The sequence below is a fragment of the Podarcis melisellensis genome (assembly GCF_964234715.1).
Source record: "Podarcis melisellensis genome assembly, chromosome: 8".
In the NCBI taxonomy this organism is placed as follows: domain Eukaryota; kingdom Metazoa; phylum Chordata; class Lepidosauria; order Squamata; family Lacertidae; genus Podarcis; species Podarcis melisellensis.
The window spans coordinates 26,999,252-27,019,416 of NC_138540.1; the positions used below are offsets into that span (position 1 = coordinate 26,999,252).

Sequence of the window (20,165 nt, forward strand, 5' to 3'; positions counted from 1 at the left end):
CCCAGCCTTTTCTGGTCGTAATTTCCCAAGCATATTAAAGTGTTGGAAACAATTTGTCCTCGCTTCGGAGACACGGCGCTTCGAGGATTACTCTAGAGGGCTGTTTCCCAGATGGGCAACTAGAGTCCTTTTGGCACAATGTTTGCCAACCTGGTTCCCTCCAGGCTTTTCGGACTACAACTCCCATCAGCCCCAACTGTCCTCTGGAGATCATGCGAATTGTAGTCCAAAACAGCTTGAGCACACCAGGCTGGGGGGAGCTGCTCTGGAGAAATAGGCTTGTTCAGGAAGGTGTGTGTGTGTGTGTGTGTGTGTGTGTGTGTGTGTGTGTGTGTGTATACAGTGGTACCTTGGGTTAAGTACTTAATTTGTTCCGGAGGTACGTTCTTAACCTGAAACTGTTCTTAACCTGAAGCACCACTTTAGCTAATGGGGCCTCCAGCTGCCGCCGCGCTGCCAGCACACGATTTCTGTTCTCATCCTGAAGCAAAGTTCTTAACCTTAAGCACTATTTCTGGGTTAGCGGAGTCTGTAACCTGAAGTGTATGTAACCTGAAGCGTATGTAACCCGAGGTACCACTGTATATTGTGTGTAGTGCCATTGGGTGAGCTGCAGAAACAGAGGTGTTTTCTTGTGGTTTGGCTGGGGATGTCTGTTCTGTTGTTTACTTCTGAGTCATCTAAACAATTCTATTCTGGAGAACGTGACATTGAGCTCACTGGGGTTTACTCCTAAGTAGGTGGGCCTAGGACTACAATCCCAAAGTCACAGGTTCTCAGGGATGGGCCACAGGGGAGAAGCGGGCAGTGGTGATGTCCACATCACAGCTGGTCCTCCTTACTCTCTGGCACATCAGAGGCCTTGCTCAGTTGCTCCTGGGCTGGCAAACAGGGGATTTTGTGTGTGTGTGTGTGTGTGTGTGTGCGCGCGCAGAAGCTCCCCTCCTAGTTTGGTGCTCTCTCCTGAATCTCTATACCAGGTACACAAACTGGCGAAGTGCTGAGCGGCTGCCACGCGGCTCATTTATGACTCCTGCGGCAGGAGCCATTAATTCCTCTCTCCTCCTCCTCCTCTGGTGCCCATTGCAAGGCCCCTTTATGGCTTCCCACAAACCCACAAGCCGACATCAGCAAAAGCAAAGCACCGGCTTGGCTGTGGCACACCTGGGACACCTCTCCCTGCTTCCAGGCTGGAAAGGCAGGCTCAGCCTGCAAAGCATCTCTGAAACGAGAGAGGCCACCCCTGCCTGCCTGCCTAACGGCCGGTTTGCCTGTTATTTATAGGCTGCCCCATTACAAAATGGTTCTTTGAGTGGGCTCTCGAATTAAAAGAGCATATTATAAAGCAAACGTCTCAGCAAGGAGCACTTTCCCTCTGTTTCAAAGTGGGCAGAAAGGTGGCATATAAATTGGGGTGGGTGGGGTGGGAAATAAACAAACGGTTTTCGAAAAATCAAGTGTTATTAGCTGCTGGTTGCTTTTGATTCCCAGTATCAGCATCACACCTAAGAACAAGAAATGTCCTGAAGCAGCAGCAGCAGCAGCTGGTTCAGGATCTGACCACAGGGCGCCCATCTCTGCCTCCTCTTCCTCCAGCTTCTTGTTCTCACAGTGGCCAACGGGAAGAAGGAGAGAGAGGAATTGGCACCATTCCAGGTGCCACATAATACCCGTTCCGCATTTGTAAGAACTTGATCGTTGAGTGTGGCAGCACCTGAACTTTGGAATTCCCTGCCTATTGAGAGCAAGCATTTGCCTTCACTATACTCTTCCAGTGCCTGCTAGAAAATATTCTTGTTTAGACAAGCCTACCCAGATACTTGGGGACGCGGGTGGCGCTGTGGGTTAAACCACAGAGCCTAGTGCTTGCCGATCAGAAGGTTGGGCGGTTCGAATCCCCAAGATGGGGTGAGCTCCCGTTGCTCGGTTCCTGCTCCTGCCAACCTAGCAGTTCGAAAGCATGTCAAAGTGCAAGTAGATAAATAGGTAGCGCTCCAGCGGGAAGGTAAACGGCGTTTCCGTGCCTTGCTCTGGTTTGCCAGAAGCAGTTTAGTCATGCTGGCCACATGACCAGCTGACATGACCACATGACATGAGCTGTATGCCGGCTCCCTTGGCCAATAAAGCGAGATGAGCACCACAACTCCAGAGTCGGCCACGACTGGACCTAATGGTCAGGGGTCCCTTTACCTTTACCTTTACCCAGATACTTAGAAAGTTGAGGTCATTTTAATACATTTTAGTATTTTAATATTTGCATGTTTTAAAGTATGGTTGTGATTTTTCCTTCTTGATTTTCTTGTTTTGTCTTTTTGTAAATTGATTTGAGGTTGTTGTCGGTTTCTTTTTCCAATCAAGCCGGTGTATAAATTATATGAAATAAACAACAACATCAACAAATAAATATCACGCAACTTCTTACTCACCTTTTCTCTAAACGACAGTTCACAAACACTGGCACATTCCTGGATTTTGCAACACCTCAGGGCATGTTGCTGAATGCCTGACCTGACCAGGAAGATCTGCCTGTGGTGGCTTGATCTCTGACAGCTCTTTGCTAGGCATCCCTATCCCTGCTATTTATACAAATACCCGAGTGCTGCCAATACAGAAGACCCAGAGGGAGAGAGGGAGATAAAGAAAGAGGCATTTGTAATATGAATGAGCATTGTGGCCCACGCCAGGGTTCCACGGCGATTAGAAAGAAACTGAAGCCGGAACAGTTTTCAAGCCTTGAATGCCCTGTGCAGATAATAAATCCTGATTTGGTAGGCTCGGGGCACTTGCAGACAGTCATTATTTTCAGGGTAGGATTCAATTGCCTATTAGCAAATTCAGGCAGCGGTCAAGTGGGAGACTTTGAGCAACAGATCCGCTCCCCTGTCCGCTCGACATGAATGTGATAAGGAAAGGGACAGGAAAATGGGGGATAATCCTTGCAACATCGTCTCACTTCCACACAAACAAATCAAGAGAGAATGAATGCTCACTGGGTGAAGCTGTGCTAAAGCAGTGCAGTGTGAAAACAACCCCTACTCCTCCAGCCCCAATTTTATAGGGAAAAAAAAAGAGATTTGTTCTTACTGCCAGCCACACGGTGGAGCTCCTTGATCAGGCAATGATGAGGCTCTGCTTGCTTTGATACATAAATGAAAGCTTTTGCTGTTAGTGGTCAACCCCCACCCTTTAAATATTCTATAATCACCAAGATTACAGACTTAAGAATTCCGTTGGCTGTTTCAGGTCTGTGCTTTGAATAATTAGGAGAAAACAAGAACACAGTGATTATGGATGACTGACACGGAGAAGCATTTGCTGGAGGTGCGAGCTCGGCTTTTGATGCGGGGAAGTGCAACGTGGAAGGCGGAGAGAGATTCAGTTGTCAAACACAACACCATGCGAAAGAGCAGACAACGTCGTGTGTGACAAGAGAGTTCCCTGAACATTTGACGTCACTGAGGGCTGAGATGGAGATGATCCCTTTGCGGGGAGGGCAGGGAAGCCCTTTGGCCCAATGGGTGGTATTGAGAACATAAGAAGAGATTGCAGGATCTGGCCAAAGGGGGCCCATCCAGTCCCGCATCCTGTTCTCACAGTGGCCAACCAAATGCCTCTTCTGGGAAGCTGGCCCTGAGCCCAAGAGCACTCTTCCTTCCTGTGGTTCCCAGGAACTGGTATTCAGAACCGTTACCGCCTCTGATAGTTGTGGGTGCAGAACGTAAGGGTCTGGGGCTCTGCAAGGATCTGGGCCTGTAATAGGCTGGAGCACGTTCAGCTCTTATATTCTTATATTCTCTCTTAGTGTGTAAAAAGAAGGTTGACACGAAGGTGGGAGAGTAGGTGAAAGAACAGAGCATGGCATGTCAAAGGTTTTGACTTCAGCAAGAATGATTTCCCCTGTACAGCTAGTTCCCTGTGGTTTCTTATTAACCAGTTGTGACAACTTTGTCATCCATATAAAAAGCTGTTAGCTCCATATGTAAGCAGAATGCCCTATTGATCGGTTCAGAAGAGATTCTGCCTGATAGGTGGTGGGGCATCCCAAAAAGCAATAACCTTAAGAAACAAGAGTCTTGGACAGATCTATACCCAAATCACAATGTGAAGGCTTGATGTCCTTCCACACAGTGGAAGCAGAGCATGGTCACCATGACCAGTAGCCACTGGCAGCCTTGTTCTCCTTCATTAATTTTTCCAATCCTCTTTTAACGCCATCCAAGTTGGCCATCATCACTGCCTCCTGTGGGAACGGGTTCCATCATTTAACTCTGGGGCATGAAGAACTTTCTTTGATCTGTCCCGAGTCTTCCAACATTCAGCTGTCTGGAGAACTTCCACCCCCTCACATCACATCACATACTTCATGCAGAACCTCCAAGATCCAATCTCATGCAGAACCACTCCACGTCTGTCCAATTCTGGGTCTCATCTTCTGACAGCTGCTGGCCAGGTGCCTCTTCCAAGCCTACAAGCAGGGTGTGGAAGTGATGGCGTTTGTGCATTGGGTACCCAGAGCTGTACATTGCCTTTGAACATGGAGGTTCCACTTAGCTAGCATGGCATCAGTGGTTGGGAGCCTTCTCATCCATGAATTCATCTAGACCAGGGTGGTGCTTGATGGTTTGTATTGTTTTAAACATCATCATCATCACCATCATTTTATTTGTATGCTGCCTTTCCACAGTTAAAAACAATGCTCAAGGCAGCTTACAACATGACAAGATTTACATAATTACAAAAATCATAAACAACAAACAAAACACATCCCAAAAATACACAACCAAATGAAAAACAATTTCCACATAAATCAAAATCTAAAGATAAGAATACAGCCTTAGTATCACAGTTTAAAATGACATAGGTAAAAAATAGCAGCAAATTAAACAAAAAACAAAAACGGAGCTCTCTCTGCCCAGCAGCAGGAGCAGCAGCAGCAGGAGTCCTTTATGGAGCCCGTCAGGCCAGGTGGTGAGTGGCAGGACTGGGGCCCTCAGGCACTCAGCAGGGGAGTCCTCCTGGGTAGCAACTTCATCTTCTTGTGAGTCTCCTTGAGACTTTGGTAGAAGGCGACTAATACGTGTAATGAAGCATCATCATTATCGAAAGCTCCCAGAAGAATGATGAGTTTTAAAACTCAGTAGTAGTAGTAGGTTTTTTAAATATATATATATATATATAAAACCATCTGGTCTAGATACAAAAGATTAATAAAAAATCACTCCACCATGTGCTGGAAATGCCAAAATGAGAGGTGATCCCCACCATCTGCTGGGAATGTGATGTTTCAAAACAGTGTTGGAATCCCACCATGTTGGATAATTATCCACTGGCTTCCAATAATCCATTTCTGGGCAAGGTACTGAAGCATGTGGTGGCACCGCATCTCCAGAGGTTTCTGGATGAGATGGATTTTCTAGATCCATTTTGACATGGTTTCAGGCCTGTTCTGGGACAGAGATGGCTTGGGGTCGCCTTGGTGAATGACTTATGCCAGAAATTGGACAGGGGGAGTGTGTCCCAGTTGGTTCAGTTGGACTTCTCAGCGGCTTTCGAAATCATCAACCATGGTATTTGTCTGATCCTTGCTGGGATGGGACCTGAAAGCACTGTTTTACAAAACCAGAAACTGGCGCTGAGGGACTCCTGTCTGATTCCTTGGCCTCTGGCCTGTGGGGTGCCACAGGGTTCTGTCCTGTCCTCCAGGTTATTTCACATTTACATGGTACAGGTCTTCCAGAGTTTTGGGGTTGGGTGGCACCAGTATACTGATGACACCTAGCTCTATTTCACCTTTCTACCTAAATCCAAGGAAGCTGCCTTGGTTCTAAACCAACGTCTGTCATCAGGAACAGACTGGAGGAGGGTGAACAAATTGAAACTTGATCCAGGCAAGACAGAGGTGCTCTTGGTCAGTCAGAAGGTGGAACAATAGGGCTCAGCCTGTAATGGATGGGGACGCCCCTTGAAGGCAGTTTGGGCATGCCCAGGTCTCTGTGGTGGCCAGGAGTGCATTTGTCTAATCTGGCTCCAGTGACACACACCTTAGCTTCACCACATCTGGAATAATGTAATGTGCTGTATGTGGAACTGCCTTTGAAAAGTGCTTGGAACCTTCAGCTGGCCTAGAGAGCTGCAACCAGACTATTAGCTGGGGCTAGAATATGAATTCCTTCTTACAACAGCTCCATTGCCTTCCTGTCTGTTTCTGAACACAATCTGAAGTGCTGGTTATGACCTATAGAGCTCTTTACATACCCAGGCTATCTGAAGGACTTAATTCTCCCATATGAACCTGCCCAGGCTCTGAGATCTTCTGGGGAGGCCCTGCTCTCAGTCCCTCCCCCCTCACAGGCATGTTTGGTGGAAACACAGGAGAGGACCTTTCTGGTGGCCACTCCAAGACTTTCCGTGTTTAATTTCTGTTTGTTTTAACTTTTGTGAGCTGCCTTGAGTTCCATTTCTGGTTATTCAGAAACAGAAGCAAAGGGACAAAAGCTGCTTTTGCAGAAGATGGAACAGTTTTGTTGAATACAGCAAAAATTAGTGGTTGTGGCCAAATGCAATGCCTCGGTTTGTATTTCCCTAAGAATGATCCAGATCGTGTTATATTAAGTTAGTAATGCTGAGTCTTCAGCAGGACAATATTTTTTCCTTCATAATAATAGCAAATTGTGCTCTGTTTAAGCTTGAAATTTTATGTATTATATAAATGTTGATATGTTGTGTTGATGATGATTCTTATGGAAAAAATACTTTAAACCAACCAACCAACCAACCAACCAACCAATGAAATGATGGGTGAATAATGCTATTTCAGAACTTCTGAATCCTGCTCCAGAAATGGCCACATTGAAAAGTTTGCCACAATTTCCATTAACTGCTATATATATATCATTGTCCTGGATTTAAATATCCTTGTTGCTGTTATCTCACTTCCATCAACCAAGTCTAGTGCACCTTCTGCATTCTCTTTCTGACTCTTCCCATCAACCCATTCCTTGCCTTCCCAACAAATCCATGTTATGCAAGCAAGTACTTTGAAGGCCACATGATGCTTGGATGCCAAAGCCCATGACAGGTGAAAAAACGGCAGTGCTAAAGAAGAACCGCATGAGACGCAGAGCAGCCAACTGTTTGACTGTGGAAATCTGGTGCTTGGGGCTTTGGAAACTAAGAATGGAGCACGGAATTCCTTCTGTGGACACCGTGCACTCTTCAGGACTAAACACCACATTTGCTGTGACAGTGGCATTTGGTCCTCAGGGCAAGGTCCTTCAGGGCACAGGCCCTAAATTTTCACAATTCCATTATAAAACAACAACAACCTGTAAAGTCGGTAAAATTTGTGACAGCAGCACCCAAGGTATGAGACCCAGAGAAAAGCAAGTGTGACTAAATCTCAGGGTCTGTGGCAGCCTGCTGCGAAAACCCAGCTGGCCTTTCCTTTATCTTCTGCCTTCCCTTGCATTCTTTTAATGTTCTGCCAGTGCAAAGCCATCCAAATCTGCCTAACGTTTTAGTTTAGGTGACTATTTCCACACATGCCATCAAGCATCCTCGCCCAATATGGACTCCTGCCTGCCTGGGAGAGGCCCCACCACAGCTACAACTGACGCAGAACCTGCAACCCTCTGGGGTCTCGCTTTACAGGACTGGAAAGACAGTGGCAGTGTCAAGGCCACCATCACTGCTCTCCTGGCTCAGCTGCCTTGCAGTGCTGCTGATCAGATGGCCTGGCTGGAGCACACGGAGTTCTGCTTTGCTAATCTTGTTTCAGCTACCAGATGCCTCCAAGGGCATCTGCAGATCAGCTTGGAGAGCTCTCAAAGCAAGGATAGCGGGGAGCAGGAGGGAAAACAATTAAGCACAACGGCAGGCTGAAGGCCGAGTGCTTGGAAGTAGCTGACAGGTGCCAACTGCCAGGGACTCGCGCTGTTTCTAGCTCGTGATAGCACCTCCCTGCAGCTCCTCTACAACTCTCTGGAAGCGGGCTTCTCCTTTCCAAATATGTTGCCTGACCCCAAGTGCTACCTGACCCAGGCTTCAAGATCTATCCCCTTCACACACCCTGGGTGCCACCCAACAGCAACAGACTGGTTCAGTGCTACGTGAACCCTCTAGTTCACTTGTCCTGTGCAAGGCTCAAGGGAACCTCCAATGTCTTGCCTCCATTACCATCCTCACTGCCTTCCCTCTGGCTGTTTGTGCATGACAAGACCCACCTTCTGATCGGAGAGCCAGGCTGCCTCGCCACACAACCCTTGGTAGCCACACAAGTCTAGCCCGCAAAGAAACTTTGTACTCCTCCTGCTCTTCTTGGAATAGGCCCACCTTGGTGTTTTCTCTCTCTGATCATGTCTCTCAGGGTCTCTCTTCACGCCTCCCCACCACATGTGCCTCCAGGGCTCGGTTGCTCCCTGCCATACCTCTTTTGCCCTCTGCCCCTCTCCTTTCTCCTGGCTTTCCCTTTTCCACATGACGGGTCCACTGAGCTGTCAGTTCAGGCCATATCTGAGCTTCAGAGCATGCACATCTTCAGCTGTATCCACTCTGCTAACCGATTCCTGTTTTGTAATACTATACATGCAGATTGGGTTGCTCACCAAGAGCTGCAGCTAGCCTGTACCCTATGGCTGATCTACCCCTGCTAATAACGTATAATGTGCCTTCCTTCCCTGTGGCTTACTGTGACTCTTGGCTTGAGATCCTGAATGGCACACCTTCCCTGGTAGTGACATGTGTTGGCATCCATGCGTGGGTGCACATGTGATTATGGACACGCATCAACACGCCCTGTCTCTTTTCCCCTGCCTCCCGCTTTCAAAATCTAGACCAGCCTTCTCCAGATGCTGCTGTTGGGCTCAGACTCCCAGCAGCCCTAGCATGGGCAGTGGACAGGGAGGATCATGGGAGTTGTAGTCCAAGGTCAGGTGAGCTCTACCCTTGATGTGCTGTGCTGACCAATTTGATGGCACTATATACAAATAGCGAAGTTAAGAGGCAGATTCCCTTATCTTGTGCTTCTTCTGCTGGCTAATTCCACTTCGTTTTCAACAGATCAAAGCACCTGCATGATCTGCCCTGCCCTACCCAGTGAGCTTCCTCTGCGGCCAGGACAGCAGGTGTCCTTCCTTGCCAAGGGAAGTTTCCTTCTCCTGCCTGAAATTAAAAGCCATTTCTGGAGGGCTGATAAATTCTGCCTGAATCTGCCCCCAAGGAGGCAGCATCTGGACCCCGTAATTAAGTGGCTGGTGGCAGTGGAGGCTCAGCCAGGTCCAGGAACCAGAAGAAAGAGGGTTGACTCTGAGGCAGGGCAGGGAATCAAAGCTCACCTGCAGAGGTTTGTGCTTCAGAAGCCTGGGAGAATGAAGGTAATTGGGGTGGGAGGAAGGAGACTGAGCTGCATTATGCAACAGGTGAATTGGGGGGAGAGAAGGAGGAAGAAGAAGCCTCTCCGGCGAAAGCCTGCCCTGGACTCCTGGAGGAGAGGAGGAGGAGGAGCAGGCAACACATTCAGATTCAATCATGGGCTAATCTCCTTCAGGGCAGAGAAATTTGGAAACATCAGGAAATCAAACTGTGAAGCCTGCGATAGAATGTGATTTATGTGGAAATGTGATGAAGCTAATGGGCTTGGCTCCTGGACTGAGCAGCAGGGCTCTGCTCTGGAACCCAATCGCAGGCCTGCCTGGCGAGGAGAGCGCTTGGCGCCCCCGGAATGTGCTCAGCCAAGCTCCACGCTCCCCCCTCCCCGCCTCACCGGAAGCCTGATCAGAATCTAAAGCTCCCACCCCGCAAATGCACACACACACACACACATCCCCTTTCCAACCCGAGCTGCATTTCCACGGGAGACTCTCCCAGGATGCGCATCCATAAACAGGGACGTGCAGATGCCTAAGCAGGCCGAATAATTGGGCAGAACTTTGCGCTTCCCTCCCAAGGCATAAAAGAGATTTACAGCCGGCTTGGTGTCATCCGCACGTCGTTTTTCCTGACGCACTGCAGATTTTAAAGCCGGCTGCCACTTTCCCCCTCCTGAGGTGCCCGGCAGGCCTTGGATTGATATCAGAGATGCCCTCAAAAGTTTTCCAGCTCCACATCTCCAGCCCTGGGGGGCAGTTTGGCCCCTCTCTTTAAGGTCAGGGCTGTGCCGACACCGCCTGTCACTCTGGCAGAGTGGAGCAGCAGCCCCAGCTGTTGTGTGCGCAGCAGCCAGGAAAAGGCAGAATCGGGGATTCTAGGGCCGCCCACCCAGTTTCTTGAGACTCTCGGCTTCTGTACATTGTGGGGAGGGGAGTCTTCCAAGTGTAACGGCTGCAGAATACGCTTTCCATCGCACAGGCAATGCTGGAAACTGCAGAACTTAAGCAACACCACTGGGCGAGAACTGTGAAGGGGCCTGAGTTGGGGATCAGAGAGGACAAAAAGACACCTGTGCCATCAGCCACACACGTGTGAGAGCCAGTGTGGTGTAGTGGCTAGAGTGTCAGGCTAGGACTTGGGAGACCAGGGTTCAAACCTCCACTTTGGCCAAGTCACTGCCTCTCAGCCTACCTCACAGGGTTGTTGTAAGGAGCAAATGAGGATGTACACCACCTCGAGCTCCTTGGGGAAAAAGCAGAGATAGAAATGCAACAAAGAAATTAAGTAAGCTGTACTCCTGATCTCCCTTACTGGGACCTTCCAGAGTTTGCAAAGTTGCAGCTCCTCACACCCCAAAGGCTCACAGAGAGGACATGGCGGCCCAGGCTGCTACATCCCCAGCAGGTTTGCTGGACCAAGTTCCCTTGTGGGGAGGTGGCGCTGTGGTTGCAATGCAGCAAATTGGAAAGCAAACTAGCAGTATCCTCAGTCTTTCTCTGTGGTCCATCACCACAAACAGTCCCTTGATCGCAGACACAATGTGGGTGGATCTTCTGGCAAAGGAGGTGGGGTTTTTATGGATAACTACAACCTGCCATCTCTTCCCACCCTTCTGACTTAAAATGGTGTTGCAGTAAATACTCAGGTAGGCATACTGGACTAGCATGGGGCCACCCAGGTCTCAGTTATACACACCAAACTGCCCCCCCTCAACCACAGTTGGATTGTGCATGGATGATATGATATCTGTATTCTGAAGATGCACCTCTTTACCCAGAGATACATATTTTAGAACCCACCCTATCCTTCTGATTTAATCAATTTTAATATTGCATCTTTCCATTGTCGTAACCCTCACCCGGGACCTTATACCATGAAGGCAGTTAAGAAATCAAATAAATAGTCTGTCTACGCTGACTGGCAGTGACCCTCCAGGGTTTCAGGCAGGATTCTCTCCCAGCCTTGGAGTTGATGAATCTCAGACCTTCTGCATGCAAAGCAGCTGTTCTCCCATTATGGGCTCTGCCACTTTCAGCCCAGCAAGGAAGTGGCCACACTTTCTGGGTGTTGGCCGATGGATGGTGCTCCCTTCGCTCTGCCCCCAAAGTCCACTTGCAATCTGTCCAGGCACTCCTTCTGCAAAAACAGTCCCTGGCTCAGTAGGATTCAGAGTGGAAACACTTGCAATATCCTGGGAACGAGGCTCTGAAGGAATGAAGGGGACAACTTTGTCTTGGCCAGGGCAGTGGATCTGACCTGGCTCATTCTCAGCCCGGCTTGCTGGCAGAGCGGAGGTTTCTCCCGTTTCTGAGCCTTTTGCACGGGGGCGGAGATGCCGGATGGCTAAAGCAAAGCAGCCACTCTCTGTACGGGAGGAAGAGCTGCTCCAAAATGCTCTTTGCACTTCAATCGGTGGGCAGACAGGAGGGGAAGGAGCCAAGGCAGCCCCCGCAGAGGGCAGCAGGAGGCAGGAGCCTAACAAGGAAATGCTTGTCAAGGCAACAAGTCAAACCTGCGTGGAACAGGCACATCTCTCTGTGTGAAGGCCAGGCGAGGGAGCCAGGCCCCGGGGCACAGAGGCCCTGGCTGTGTGGGCGCAGGTGGGGCCGCCTCCATTTGCCTCCCTTCATTTTGTCCTGCACGTGAGGAAGCCTCCTCAGGAGCCCCCTGCAAGCAACCTTGGCTTTGCTCTGACGCAGCAGGCGACTGTTGTTATTCATGGCAGAATGGTTTTGATGTCTGCGAGGCATGTAATGATTCTCACGAACGGCAAACGTACACAGCCTTTTGCTTTTCGGAGAGAGAGTTTCTTGGGCAAGCGCTGATTGCATCACCATGACTTTCAGGAGTAATAAGAAGGAGCCCCTCAGACATGCTCTCCTTTTCGTTTGCGGCTCGTTCTCCAACAAGCAAAAAAGAGTAGGCCTTGGAATCTGGCTCTGAGAGGTGACATGATCACAATCTTCAAATATCTGACAGGCTGCCATGTGGAAGTTGGAGCAGGCTTGTTGTCTGCGGCTGCAGAGGGGAGGACCCAAGCCAATGGGTCCAAATGGCAAGACAGTCCTAAACATTAGGAAGAACTTTCTGACAGTAAGAGCTGTTTGATGTTGGGACTGACTCCTTCATTGCAGGTTTTTAAACAGAGGTTGGATGGCCATCTGCCAGGGATTCTTTAGTTGTGAATTCTGCATTGCAGGACTGGGTGACCCCCCTGGCAGGCCCTTCCCACTCTGCAATTCCCTGAGTCTATCTCATCTCCTTGCTGCACCCCTTGCACTGCTGAAATTGAAACAGGTGTCTAATGGGATGGCAGCCAGCAGTTGGTAGAGCAGAAGACTCTTAATCTCAGGGTTGTGGGTTCGAGTCCCACGCTGGGCAAAAGATTCATGCATTGCAGGGGGTTGGACTAGATGACCCTTGTGGTACCTTCCAACTCTACCATTCTATGATCCATAATCCTCGTCCTGCAAATTCTGCAAGGTGCATTGTTTGCGACTGAAGGGCATGCAGAATGCATCAGCTACCTTATGCATGCCCAGGGGGATCATCCCCTGTCCCCACTCAGCAAAAAACAACCAACCAAAGAACAAACCAAAACAAAGCAAAACAAACACACAAAACACCACAGGGCCCTACTGCTTCTGGGGCCCCAAGTGCAGCAGGCCCTACTCACACATTGGCTTCAGTTGGCCAATCAGCTCCTCTTTCGTCCATTTTGCCCACTCCTTCTTGTCGGTGTTGATGGAGCACAGGATGGGGCCGCAGGGCTTTCCACAGTCCTCGATGGCGGGTACATTCAAGTAGTGGACCAGCACAATGTCCGGGTTCTGCAGGAAGATTGGTAGAGAACACACATTGTCATCACCACCACCAATTTATTCTAAAAGACCTATTGGCATCATTATTTCTTAGCAAAATCATAGCTGGCATCCCCCAGGGAATTCTAAGGTCTCATCCCCCATAAAAGCAAAATAAATAAACCAATCAGCACAGTTTTGAAACAGCGGTTGAAATCGGTGCCATTATAAGAAGCTAAAAGTCCACCATCTTAATTCAAAATGGCACCCAGTGGTATCCAAACGTAGATGAGAATTGCTCCTTGATCTCAGGAACCATCATACAAAATTTGGTCACAGTATCTAAGTATGGTTACCAGATGTCCCCGTTTCCCGGGGACAGTCCCCGGATTTACAAATCTGTCCCTGGACAAAATCTGTCCCCAGAATGTCCCCGGATTTCATTTAATGTCCCCAGATTTGTATATTAAGTGTTGTAGATTTATTAGTAGGAAATGAACGTTGTGTGATTGGTTCAACGGCACAAGACACATCATATGGGGACTTCCGGTGAGGCAAAATGGCAGGCGCCATGGCAGCGAGCAGCTCCTGAAGCCAGCCAGAGCCAACTACGTTATCAGGCTGGCTCTGGGCTGCTGAGACTGCCGCTGCCACTGCCAAGGGGGAACCGGGGATGCCCGGCACGTCAACTGGGGGAACTGCTGACTCCCCCGCAACCCAAATTGAGCCGGGAGTGAGAACGCCCAGGCACCTGGCCAACTGCCCACAGAAGAGAAGATATTACTTCTTTTTTAAAAAACAAACAAAACAAAAACTTTTTTAATAACTTTTTTTCCTCTTTTCAAAAAAAAAGTGTCCCTGGATTCTTTGAAAAAAATATGGCAACCTTGAATTCTAAAGAAGTGTCCAAATACAGAGTGAGCAGTCAAATCGCTTCCTGGAATATACAGCAGATCAGAGTTCTTCAACCTTTTTGAGTCCATGACTCCCTTGACCAACTACATTCTTTCTGTGGCACCCCTGCAGGGCTCAGGAGCCCAGTTATGTCACCCCTTGCCTGCAGAGCTGGCAGCCTCTCGCCCCTTTTCAAACACCTTCCCTTGTTGAGTGTCCCCTCAGCCTCCTCTACCTTTTCCTTGGGAGTCCTCTGGACAGCCACTGCTGCTGCTACTGGTCTCTGAGCTGCCCCCCCCCACCCCAAAGAGAGATGCCTCCTCACACTGCCCCATAGGGGCCAGGGACTTATCTGTCCATTCCCAACAGCAAGGGCTGGCGGGCGGGCTGGCTGGGCTCCCTTGCCTGCTTGCTTGCTTACTCCAAGGCAGCCTCAGCTCCTGGCAACCAGCACCCCCTGACCAGCCCCAGAGGCACCATTCACCTGGGCAGCTTGTAGCCAGGGCTTCTGCAACAAACAGCTGTGCAAGCCTTTGGGAGGCAGAGATGCGAGAGGAGTGAGGGAAGGAAAGAGGGACAGAGGCCAGTGTTGCTCGCGGCACCCCTGACCATCATTCAAGGCACCCCAGGGTGTCACGGCACACTGGTTGAAAGCCACTGCAGTAGATGATGATACCTTCTGGTTGATAAAAGCTCAAAAGGTGGTTTGAAACAGAAGCCAACAACATTAAATGACAAAACCACTTCAGTTCCATTTCCCCCATTTCTGCATTAATTCGCAAACTATTCTTAGGAAAGAAGTCACGCACACAAATTTACGTATGCACACAAACTTATGCGCCGTCTTGTATTCCTTTCTCCTCATGCATGCATTTTGGCGAATATATATGCACTTTTGCAAGAACATCCCCTAACATATGGTAGTTTTCTATGCTATTTGGGGGATTGTCTGCATTTCCGTGCTGCCTGCAACATTCAACAAGGTTGCTGAAGGATGGTTCTGTGTCGGTTGGTGTATCTGTTTGGAAACTGTGGGAGCAGGAGGTTCGTGTTAAAATGCAAATGGGGCATGGATTTGCTCCCCAGCCCTGAGTTCCCTTTTCTCATCCCCAAACTGCTGTCAATCGAACCTGGCGTCCTGTCCATTCCAGAGGCTGCTCCCTCCTGATTCTCCTGACAAAGCCTATCCGTTGCTTCAAGGCTTACTCTGGGCTTGGCTCTATCCCAGGCTTTGGGCTCCACATTAAGAACTTTGCTGCCTGTATGGAAAGTTCCTTGGGCTTCTGCCCCAAAGAACCCCAAGGAACTAGTGGACCCACAGAAGGCATCTCCAGCTGGTGGTGCTTGGCTTCAAGCCAGGTGGCAAGAATTTATTGCACCCGTGAGAGTAGTTTGGTCCCGGGATGCAAATGGGAGCTCCAGAAGGGGACATCTACCCCTTTCCTCTGAGCTCAGGATTTCCTGCAATTGCAAGGGCTGTGTATCCTTGCAGGGCAGTTTGTGCCCCTTTCCCTCAAGAAATAAATCATAAAGCAACAGTATGAAAAACCAGGCTGCAATATAAAGAGCAGCAGATTCAAGGACTCAGTAAAACAAAACAAAAAAGTTTTCGCCTGGCACTGGAAAGAGGTCAGAGGACATGACCAAGGGGGGGGGGGGTGAGGACCACAACTGGGCCCAATGCACAGTCATCACCTGCCCACCTCTCAACAAGGGGGTGGGCAGTCTGTAAGGGCACCCATGGGTGCGGTGGTGGGAAAGAGGTGATGTTTTCCCCTAGGGGGATCCCTGCCTGAGGCAGACTAGGTGGGGCCCAAGATGTTTAAATATAACAAGTGGCAAACAGCTTATTCATAGCAATCCAAGTTTCATTCATCTTTGTTTTAAAATATATAGATTGCACAAAGGAAGAATCCAGGTTTTACCGTCGTAACCAAGGTGACTTCATTCATATGTGACAAACCTGTTCTAGAGAGGTTGGGCATTTTCAAAAGTGACTGAACGTGGCACGAGAGGCGTTTTGACGGGCTCTTCCCTTGTAAGGTGAAGCCAAAGGAAAGTTTCGGTTTTTTTAAGCCTGAGAAGGTCAGCTTGGATGGGTGCGAAAAGGGCAACGGCCACTGAAATCTCAGAAGCTCATGGGGTGGGCAGGCGGAAGGTAGTTTCTGGCTCTGAGTTATGTAAAACAGGAAAAATGGCAGGATGAGTTGTTCATGGGAAAGAAATAAGAGGAATTGTGCAAATGGGCTCCGTTTGTATATTCCAGGCAGGGTTGGTCATGCTCAGCTTTTCCGGGTGCAGAATCGGGGCACAATTCAAAGTGTTGGTGCTGACCTTTAAAACCCTAAACAGCCTCGGTCCAGTATATCTGAAGGAGCGTCTCCACCCCCATCGTTCTATCTGGACACTGAGGTCCAGCGCCTTCTGGCGGTTCCCTCACTGCAAGAAGCCAAGTTACAGGGAATCAGGCAGAGGGCCTTCTCGGTAGTGACACCCGCCCTGTGGAACGCCCTCCCACCAGATGTCAAAGAGAAAAACAACTACAAAACTTTTAGAAGACATCTGAAGGCAGCCCTGTTTAGGGAAGCTTTTAATGTTTGATGTATTACCGTATTTTAATATTGTGTTGGAAGCCACCCAGAATGGCTGGGGAAACCCAGCCAGATGGGCAGGGTATAAATGATAAATGATGGTGGTGATGATGATGATGATGATGTGTCTGAGCAGCCACCCAGCACCCCTAGCCCACAGGGGAGAGGAGAACAGGAAGACAGGCAGCCTCAGACATTTGCAGTACCTCAGTATACTCCTAGAACTGGGGGCCAGAGAGCTGGCAGCAACCACAGAAAGTCTGGTCCCGCCGCAACAAACTTTCCGACAAAGAAACTTCTTCCACTTGGATGGTGGATAAATGAATAATCTTAAGAACAACAAGGCAACCAGGAAAGAACCCCCACGACAGACAACAACGAGATTGAAAACTTGATTCCTCTCCCTGAAGTCATTTGCTCCTAAATTCCACAAACTTTAATGACTGCTCTGGAATTATTTATAAAAATAAATAGGATAATGGTGTAATTAAAACTCTAATGTTTCATTAATGTTGCTAGAGCAGGGCTTGGGAGGGGGATGGGGGGGGGTCTGTGTCTGCACCAGGCAGCTCCCCCCTCCCCGCCCGACCTCGCCAAAAGGGAGTCGCTTTGCTGCTGGTGGAAGGTAGCAGACCATCAAATCAGCTCCCACACTAACGAGCATTTCTTCACTAATGAAAAAGATGCCGCCAGGCAATTAATTGCTTGTCCTTCAGATGGTTTAAACACACACCGGGGGCCTGAACTATAGGCTGAGACCAAGGACAGCAGGGAAACTGCCAAGGGGGCAAAACGGAGGCAGGGTGGTGGGGAAAGCCGCAAGTGAGTGGGGGCACTGGCAGGAACTGAGAGGGCAGCCGGCCTTCTTCCCCGCAGAAGCTATCAAGGCAAAGCACACTCTGGGGTTGCTTCTCCACCCAGATGGGGGAAGAGGACATCGAAGGCAAGCAATTAGAAAACAAATCACTTCATCTCCCTGCCCTGAAGGAGGGTGTCTTCAACGTGCATTTGGGTGGTGTGATTCAACTCTCAATTCAGGACAAGGAGAGGGGCCTGATCCAGCCCTCCGTGAACACCCCCGCCCCAGTCAATTGGATGCAGCCTGCAGAATGGCCAGGAGGACCGGGAAGCATTAGAAAGAACTTTTTGATGGTGAGAGCTGTTTGCCAGTGGAAGAGACCTCCTTGGAAGGTGGTGGACTCTCCTTCAGAAACCGAGTTTGTGTGGCTCCATTCTTTAGCTGCGATTCCTGCACTGCAGGGGGTTGGACTGGATGACCCTCCAGGTCCCTTTTAGCTCGGCAGTTCTATGGTTCTATGATTCCCCTCTATAAGCTTGCTTGGCCCCCAGAGCAGGACTCTCCACCTGCTTCCAGCAACTGGCCTCAGATGCCCACTTTGGGATGCCTTGTGAGAAGGTGGTTTGAACTCCTCATGGCTCAGTCCCCTTTCCAGGCAGAGGCTTTAGATGTGAAATATCCGAGTGGGGAGGTAGAGGCCTCTTCTGCCACAAGTGTGCTTGCATCCAGATGTGATGGTGCAGGTGGGGCACTTAATGCACCCTGCAATGCACTCAGGCGGCAGTTGGACACACTGTAGATGCTGAGCTTCCAGATTCACAGAATCCTAGAACTGTAGAATTGGAAGGGGCCCCTGTGGATCATTTGGTCCAACCTCCTGCAATGCAGGAATCTCAGCTAAAGCATCCATGACAGATGGCCATCCAGCCTCTACTTAAAAATATCCACCACCTCCCAAGGTTATAGGGCAATTATTGCCCTCCCCATTCTTGATCCAAAGAGGAGAAACAACCTCTTGACCTTTCAATCAGTAGAGGAGGACAGCAGGTCCAGCAATCAGCAGAGCCTCCAGCCATGCATCCAGAGGGGGAAGGCGGTGTATGGCAGCCACAGGCAATTCAGCTTGCTTGAGGAAAGGGAAGTGGTACCTATGGGTGTCTTAAGCTGGAGAAGAAGAGGACCTTTAAATCTGGACCCTCGAAGCTGCTAGCACAGCTTCAGGAAGAGACGTGCTGCCTCTCCCGATCCTCAGTTTCAAGGATGTTTATCCTCTGTAGTTTTCATCCAGCCCTTATTTCAAGGGCTTTGGAAGGGCATCTGGTGGGAATTTTGCCTCTCCTAACAGACCCATAAAGTGAGCAAATCAACCCAATGCTCGTGGGGGGGGGGAGGCAATCACCAACCCAGCGTTTAGAAAAAGCAATCGTGAAAGTTCCCAAAGGCAAAGAGAACTCCTCATCTCCGTTCTCGCTTCCATTCGTTTTACTATAATGGGAGTTATTAGAAATGTATCATATTTATTGTCCTGTTATTGTGAATTAATACTGCCCTGGATGCAGGTATTTCAAGGAGGCTGCAGAACGGCTCACCCCAATCGGCTTTTACGATCGCTGAAACACATCCTCCCACCTTCCTCATCATGCAGAGTCCTTCGCTCACCCCACCTTGATGACCTAGGCAAACTTCATAAATGGCGCCACGGTGCCCAATCAAAGCAAGCCCCATCCTCTTTGAACTCTTTATTTACCTGATGCCGAGGGCTTGAAGCTGAGTGCAGTTTTTTAAAAATAGAACTCACTACGGATGTTAGTTAAATATCAAGCTATATAACATCTCCTTCTTGGGAACAGCTCTGACTGCTAAATGCCAGCCCAGATAGAGAGGCTTCAGAGAGGCAAGAGTCACTGGGTACGTTCAGTTTCCCTACCCACTCTTGAGCGGAATACTTCTGCAGAAAATTGAGCTGCCGGTTCGGATTTCTGCCACTTCCAACACTGCATGTCAACCCCTCTCTTTCAGTTAAAGCTCTGCTCCCCTGTCAACCACCCTCACCCCCTCCCACACCTGCCACCGTCATACTGAGTAATATCCAAGGCAACACGATGACCAAACACAATGATACGATATCAATATACAGTGGTACCTCAGGTTAAGTACTTCATTCGTTCCAGAGGTCCGTTCTTAACCTGAAACTGTTCTTAACCTGAAGCACCACTTTAGCTAACGGGGCCTCCTGCTGCTGCCTCGCTGCTGGAGCACGACTTCTGTTCTCATCCTGAAGCAAAGTTCTTAACCTGAAGCACTATTTCTGGGTTAGCGGAGTCTGTAACCTGAAGCGTATGTAACCCGAGGTACCACTGTACACTCTTTATATAATATGAAATATAGGAAATCACACAAACAGAAAACCTATGAATCTCTGAAAGTCACAAAATATGTACTCTTAATGGATTCTCTTGAAAACAGAAAACCAAATAAACATAAGTCTTATAAGTCTCTGAAAGTCTTTGAAGACTATGCAAGTCTCTGAAAGAAGCAATGCATCAGATTCTTATCTGGTAAAAACAGACTGTAAAGCTTTGTTTATGGCATCCAACGCTGCCGAAGTAGTTTGCAAAAAGACGTTGTGAACAGTGATTCCGGATATACCCACTGTTTCATGGAATTCTTCTTCAGCACAGCAGAAGGATACAGAAATGCTTCATAAACCCATCT

At 49.1% G+C, this 20,165-nt stretch overlaps 1 protein-coding gene across 3 annotated transcripts in view; it reads right to left on the reverse strand.

Moving 5' to 3' along the window:
• Positions 1-20,165, reverse strand: part of CAMTA1 (calmodulin binding transcription activator 1) — a 682,851-nt gene that overhangs the window by 52,960 nt on the left and 609,726 nt on the right. For all 3 annotated transcript variants that reach the window (XM_081923407.1, XM_081923408.1, XM_081923406.1), the window contains exon 6: positions 13,043-13,196. In XM_081923407.1, coding sequence (XP_081779533.1) covers positions 13,043-13,196 — 154 coding nt within the window. The remainder of the gene's footprint in view (positions 1-13,042; positions 13,197-20,165) is intronic.